General features: G+C 46.1%; 1 protein-coding gene across 2 annotated transcripts in view; it reads left to right on the top strand.

Moving 5' to 3' along the window:
• mrc2 (mannose receptor, C type 2) overlaps window positions 1-3,076 on the top strand; it is a 37,046-nt gene extending 33,970 nt beyond the window's left edge. For both annotated transcript variants that reach the window (XM_042086363.1, XM_042086362.1), the window contains exons 26-29: window positions 481-600; window positions 793-972; window positions 1,177-1,200; window positions 1,615-3,076. In XM_042086363.1, coding sequence (XP_041942297.1) covers window positions 481-600; window positions 793-972; window positions 1,177-1,200; window positions 1,615-1,835 — 545 coding nt within the window. In that variant the 3' untranslated portion in view covers window positions 1,836-3,076. The remainder of the gene's footprint in view (window positions 1-480; window positions 601-792; window positions 973-1,176; window positions 1,201-1,614) is intronic.
• Window positions 3,077-7,500: the final 4,424 nt, after the last annotated feature.

Here is a 7,500-nt window from a genome sequence, read left to right as displayed (position 1 = left end):
TGCGATTTGAGTCAGCCAATGATGTTTCAGAAAGTAGTTAGGGCCTATTACATTGATGGAAGCCTTTAAATGGTATTTCACTAATATGTTTCAAATATGTTTTTATTGACTCACCTGCAAATGACCCGGATATCATTAAAAACCATTTGGTTTGACTAGTAAATGTGCGTATTTTGGATCAGCCCACGCATTACTGACACACACACACACACATAAACATACACAAACCCAACTAAAAACACACACACAGTCATACAGTGAAGTGGTATACAAATGCAAACCCACACTCATGCATGTACGCACACATACACACAAACACACACACACACACACACACACATACAAATACAAACACACACACACACACACTGCAATTTGCCTCTTTGCCATTTTCATTTGGACTTTGATGTCTGTTATCTCTGTGCGCTTGTGTGTGTGTGTGTGTGCGTGTGTGTGTGTGTGTGCGTGTGTGTGTACCAGCCGGTGCGGAGCTGCTGTCAGTGCTGGATGAGAGCGAGAGCAGCTTTATCTGGGAGCACATGCAGGGCTACCAGGAGCAGGCCCACGGAGCATGGCTCGGCCTCAGCTTCAACTCACAAGGTGCGTGATGGACACAGGGAACAACCAATCAGGAACACGCTCACCAATCAATATCTAGAAATCTGATGATTGTGTGTGTGTGTGTGTGTGTGTTTGTGTGTGTTTGTGTATGATTGTGTGTGTGTGTGTATGTGTGTATGATTGCGTGTGTGTGCATGTCTGTGTGTGTGTATGTGTGTGTGTGTGTTTCAGATGGCACTCTGCAGTGGTCGGAGGACGTGTCTCTGGGCTACACCAACTGGGAGCTGCAGGATGCCAACCTGGGCATGCTGTCCCCCAGCACCTGCTTCTGGGTGGAGAGCAACACGGGTCTGTGGAAACCCAGCCCCTGCAAGAACCACACGCACGGCGTCATCTGCAAACGCCCACGCGGTAAGACCACACACACACACACACACATGCACACCGACAACAACATAATTACTTTGTACACATTTCAATGTTATGAATTATGAGCACAGAAAGATACAGCACTATACAGACAATGGGCAAGTCATCTTATTCAGAGGATCAGCGACATGCTATACATGACGTCTGTGTGATACTGACATTCTCCTTTTCGGTGTTTTATTGCAGGTATTAATGTGTCTCCTTCAATCGGTGAGTATGCGTCCCAGTCCCACTGTTTCAGGATCTGTTATGCGATGCAGTCTTAGATCCACAAGCACTCACTCTCTCTTCCACTCTCCCAGAACCCAGAGGTTTATACTTGCACATGTAATTACTCGCGCTCTCTATCCTCTCTCTGTTCCCTCCCTCTGACTCACTCTTCCCTTCCTCCCTCTCTCTTTCTCTCTCCTTCCCTCTCTCCCTCCCTTTCTCTCCTTCCCTCTCTCTCTCTCCCTCCCTCTCACTCCCTCTCTCTCTTTCTCTCTCTCTCTCACTCCCTCTCTCTCTCTCTTCCTCCCTCTCACTCCCTCTCTTTCTCTCCCTCCCTCTCACTCCCCCCCTGTCTTTCTCTCTCTCCCTCCCTCTCTCTCTCTCTCTCTCTCTCTCTCTCTCTCTCTCTCTCAGCTGAAGCGGACCATCTCCCTACGCTGCTGCTGGTCCTGGTGGCTCTGCTGGTGCTGGTGGCTCTGGTGTTGGCCGGGGTCTTCCTGTACCGCCGGCGGGCAGTTGGCGCCGGGGGCTCTTACGAGGGCGCGCGCTACAGCCGCACCAACTCCACGCCCTCCGAGCAGCAGGAGAAGAACATCCTGGTCTCAGATATGGAGCTGAACGAGCAGCCGGAATAATCTGGAGCAAACTGGCCCGAGGAGCACGCACACGCTGAGACAAGCCTAGATGGGGACTGAAAGACAGGATTTCACAATCCCTATTGTACATTTGCATTTTGTTTGTGTGTTTGTTTTTGTTTGTGTGTTTTGAAGATAAGTGAGAGGGCTGTGTGGAGCACAGCGGATGTCGATCGGAAGCGAACAGACTTGAAAACCCCTGCCTCACCACCGCATCCCTCGTGACCATGAGAGGACACAGCCATTTTGTTTTTCAGTCACTCTCAGCTCAACCAGTTGCATTGTATTGTTTATCATACATCCCAGCTGTCCCAAATGACAAACACCTTTTTTGAGATCCTGAGTGTCTCATCGGACATCCTCTTCAAAACTATTTTTGCACTTCATTTTCATACGAGTGTTTTGTTTTTCATACATTCCTGCATTTCTTTCACAGCAACAGTGCCAAAGACTGAGAACTGACCACAAACCACCAACAGCATATTAATCTCACATCATGCCAGCTTTATTTCAGTCAAATGCATACACACACACACGAACACACACACACCACCAACACACTCACACTGCTCTGTAGTGCCTTTCCTCACTCTGTGCCAGAGTGTTTACTGCCGTATCAGTATTCTCGTTTGTGTCCCGTCAGCATGTTTGTATTTTGTTACGATGTTTTGTTGTGAGGGGGCGCATCTTTTGAGATGGAGGGCTGCTCTGCCTCACAATCCATGCAGTGTGTGTGTGACCCTGTTTTACTTAACCCTCTCCTTCCAACACCACCTCCCCTCCCTCACACACACACACACACACACACTGTCACACACACACACACACTCAGACAATTTCACACACACACACACACACACTCAGACACTGTCACACACACACACACACACACAAACACACAGACACACACATACTCACACATTGTTCAAAACAGCCCTCTATTCATCTCTTTCCTTCCAACTTCTTCCAACATCTTGTTTCTGTCCACTCACTGATTCCCAAAGCACACAAGTCCAGTCTGGCTGTAGCAACCGGCTGAGATACATGCTAATAGGGAGGAGGACAGCACAACAGAGCCACATAGCCTGCTATGAGGCAACCCTATCAAAGAGCAGCAAGTGAAACCTCTCTCTCACACACACACAAACACATACACTGTAGCAAGGTTTCATTCATTAATTCACAAACACACACACACACACACTGTAGCAAGGTTTCACTCATTCATTCACACACACACTGTCATGGTAGCTAGGTTTCACACATCCTCATCCTCAGGTCCCATTTTGTACATCTCTTTCTTTTCTCTCTTTCTTTTTCTCTCTCCCTCTCTCACTTCCTCTCTCTTTTTCTCTCTCTCTTTTTCTCTCTCTCTCTGCCCCCTTCTTCTTCCTTCATGGTTGCTATGTTTTTATCATTTCTTGTGTGCATTTTTTGAAAAGAACTTCTTTCTTTTGAACCTTCATGGCCAAACGAGTGAGTGTGTTGTTAGTCTGTCTGTCTGTCTGTCTGTCCTCCATCCTGCCTCCCTTAGCCCCAGACATGCCCGGTGAGTCCAGGCCTGGAGGAATGCCTCGGGCTCTTCTGCTTTGTTGCATTTCAGTGAGACATTTTCAAACTTGGCTGAAGATCTTTTTTTTTCACTTTATTTGGGTGGGGTTTGAGTTAAAATGTTTCTATGTCAAGGCTGAGTGGTCCATGTGCCATTTTGTGTGTGTGTGCGCACACAGTTGGGTATTCTCATGTGTGTAGGTGTGTGTGCGTTTAAGGATGAAGGGGTTGGAGGGGGGGGGGTGTCTTGGAAAGGTTTGGGTTTTGGGTTGCCTTGTTGCCTGGACCCGACACCAGCTGTGGAATGTTTAGTCAGCAAGGAAGTCTTGGCAGGAACCAATCAGACGCATGAATAGAAACAGGGATGGGGGGAGGGTGGGTAAAGAGAGAAGTGACTGTAGCAGAGGAAGTGAAGGAAGAGAGAGGGGAGAAGAAAGGAGGTGAAAAGGACGGGAGGAGGTATTCAGAGGTAAACTGAGGAAAAACAGACACAAGATGGTTGGTTGTCACCCCCTTGTGGTGAATGCGTGACATTGCATGTTGGCACAGCTGCAGAGGACTGGGAGAGTGAGTGTGGCGATTCATCACCAGCATGTACACTGCCTGTAACTGATCCATTCACAGGGCCTATGCATTTTAATGCATATTTACAGACTTAGAATTAATGCAAATATCCACTGACCAGCAATACTGATCCATTCTAGTTCATCAAGTCAGCCAGCATTCTGAATGTGCCCTAGATCTTACAGTGAATCTGTATGTTGGAATCTGTATGCAAATTGTGTGTGTGTGTGTGTGTGTGTGTGCGTGTGTGTGCACGTGCGTGTGTGTGTGTGTGTGCGTGTGCATGAGCGTGTGTGTGTGTGTGTGTGTGCAGTCCTATAGTAGTGTCCAGTCTGGGACTGTGAAGGATGATACAGCAGAGAGAGGGGGGGAGGGGTACTGGGGGTGGGTGGGGGTTGTGTGTCCCTGTGAAGACAATTTCATAAAAGAAGCACCTGTCATTTTGTTTTGTTTCATTTTGTTTTTGAATATTTCTGTTTTTATATTAAATAAATAAAGTATATGTTGGCTATTCGTTGGTGAAATGTCTGGACATGAGGGATAAATTGATGCGTTTTGAATCTTTTCTTAATTGTCATGTGCGTGTGTATGTGTTTGTGTGTGTGTGTGCGTGAATCCCTGGCAGTTGCTGAAGCGTACTCTGAGTCACGGCACACAAACCTGGCACCAGCTGAGGCCAGAGCCCCTCTCTGCACTGCCCTGCCCTCTCTGTCTGTGCTCCGCACTCTTCTCTGTAGAACAGGAGCACACAAACGTGCTCTTTATGAATGATGAATGCAGACACGCACGCAAAAAATACTAATGTAGACATGCAAAACAGAGGAATGCATAAATAAACCAGCAAATATGTGCATGCAAAAGTAGTCATGTAGAAATGCAAAACGAATCAGGAATGCACATGTGAGTACCAAAACGATGTAGGCTACTGTAGATGTGCCAAAGCCGAAATGAGGAAATGTTGATAGAAAGCAGTCCAAAAAGGCAGGTATGCAAAACAACAACATTTAGCAAACAAATGAAAGGATGTGCAGAGAAATGCAAATTGAAAGACAAACGTAGACATTCCAAACGGACCAGAGAGAAGAAACGGTGTTGTGTGCGTGCGGCTCATTTTGCTCGGAGTGGAGATGAAAGAACCTTGTCACACCATTAGATGAGCCAAACAAGAGAACAAGGAGAGCACAGAGGAGGAGAATCAGCCAATTTGTCATTCAAGTCTCACGTTGCAAAACACAATAGCAGTATTCCAGGGAAGTTTGACAAATATATCACGCTCTTTCACTTTCAGGGCATGATTTCTATTTCAAACATCTTTCGAATGCGTTGGCAGTTCAGGAGCTGTCATGCTGTTGAGCTGTGCTCACTAAGGCTAGTGGCAGCTCTGAGTCACTCACTTATAGTGCTCTTGGTGAATAAACTGTTTTGCTTCCGACCTCATTCTGTTGACAGCGCTCTCTTTCCATCTGAGGGTGAGGGACTGAAACAGTCTCTGCACCTGCACTCTCTTGAACCACAGAAAGCTGCCTGAGAGTCTGCTGGTCAGTTGTTCGCCTATACAAAAAAGCTACCGTCTTTGCCGAAATAAGGAGATCCGATATCTTGATATTTTTTCTATGGGTAAATAACATGGGGATTTTGAATGATCGCACCTGTTAAACTGTTGCGGGGATGAAGAAATCAGAAATGTAGACGTTTTGCCCTAGACAGTTTTGTCCTCATACTTCGAGTGAATACTGTGATCTTCGGTACGTGAAGGCGGCACACTTTGATCTTTGCTATAGAGCTAACTTACGATGCAACTTGCCATAGGTAGTTAGCTTCAATTAACACCCGGATCTCCTCCTAAGATGGCAGCTTTGGTTCCTGTTTGTAGGCGAACTTCAGAGGTTTGTTTCAGAGCTGAAAATGGAACAGTAATGACAATGAGAAGTTGATCATTCAATAAATCAATCAATCAATCAATCAATCAATTGTCCTGCTGGGTCCGCCAGGACATGTTGTCAAAAAGAGATCTGCAGCACGTCTTGCTCAATCCATGCCTGTTTGATTACTTTCAGAAGGTCATGTAGCCTACAGAAGGGGGTTTATTGGTTGCTACTGCCTTCCATTGTTCAGCAGTTTTCTGTTGGGTTTAGGGCCGAAGATGACCCAGGCCATGGCCCCAGAAGCTGAATACCGTTGTCACAAACAGTTTTTCATAAATTTCACCTTGTGGCATGGAGCTCAATCATGCTAAAAAATGGTTGCTCCATGGAAATCAAGACACAAGGGAAACGTTTCCTTTAGTATTTTGAAGTATTTCATAGAATTTATAGTCTGTGCACAGGGAGGACTAATACATGGCATATGTGGTCTTAATACTGGTTCAGTCTATGGTTCAAATTCCATGACAAAATCCAAAGTCAAAGTCAAAGTCAGCTTTATTGTCAATTTCTTCACATGTTCCAGACATACAAAGAGATCGAAATTACGTTTCTCTCTATCCCACGGTGAAGACAAGACATATTTTACCAATTTAAGTCCACAGACAAACATAACATTCAAGTAAACAAAAAAGTAAGTAAATAAGAGTCGTTAGATGCCAAACAACTAGAGAAATCGAATAAATTAGTTACAGAACAAGATCAGTGGAAATCCACTTCCACTGTTGTGTTTATGATGCATGAAGAAACCCTTTCAGTATAACAGGTTTCCTTGATAATGACGTGATCTTGTTCTGTAACTAATTTATTAGATTTCTCTAGTTGTTTGGCATCTAACGACTCCCTTAGGTTGATGGCAGACATTTCCACACTGGATATCTCTAAACGAGATGAGATGCTTAATACACAATTCTGAATTTCTGCTTCTCCATCGTGTGTGTGTGTGTTTGTAGCTCTGCTGTCTGCACCTGTGCCCTGTGTGTGTTATCGTGCATATGTGTCAGAATGTGTCAGAATAGAATCTTAGCATCTCTGTGAGATGACGTATTCATAGCCCCCTCCTCAATTCTCTCTTGCTGATCTAACCTGGGGGCATGCCAGGGGTCTTGCCGCTCCCAGCTGACCAAAGGGCCTTGATCAGCAAGCATTAACTGTGTGACGTCCTAGCCATATTTTGGGAGTTCATGAACTGTCCTGCGATGCAAACTGATAAGAGTGAGTGGGTGGAGGGGTGGGTGGTGGACGGCCAGTCACTGCATTATGAGCTAATAACATCCTGATTTTCTCTGACGGCTGATCGGCCTGGTCAGCTGAGACGTAGGCGTGCACCTGATGGAGTGAGTCATCCCCATTCCCCCTGTCAAATGGACGTGTCAGAGAGCTACTCCCCATGTCCACTGGCAGTCGTCCGCATCAAAGAGCACCCCCCCCCCCCCCTCTCTCTCTCCCTCTGTCAGCAGTAGAGGGCAGGCAGGCCAGAGGCCCATTACAGGCTAGCTCCAGAGATGAGCTGTGAATGCTAATGTGATGGATGGAGATTGAAACAGAGATCAGCATTCTCATCAGTTCTACAATCATCCTGACCCGAGTAAAGCAACACACACTCATACACATGCACACATAAGATC

The sequence above is a fragment of the Alosa sapidissima genome, chromosome 3 (assembly GCF_018492685.1).
Source record: "Alosa sapidissima isolate fAloSap1 chromosome 3, fAloSap1.pri, whole genome shotgun sequence".
NCBI classification, from domain to species: domain Eukaryota; kingdom Metazoa; phylum Chordata; class Actinopteri; order Clupeiformes; family Clupeidae; genus Alosa; species Alosa sapidissima.
The sequence above is the reverse complement of the archived record's forward strand: the minus strand, read 5'-3'. Positions and strand labels throughout refer to the sequence as shown.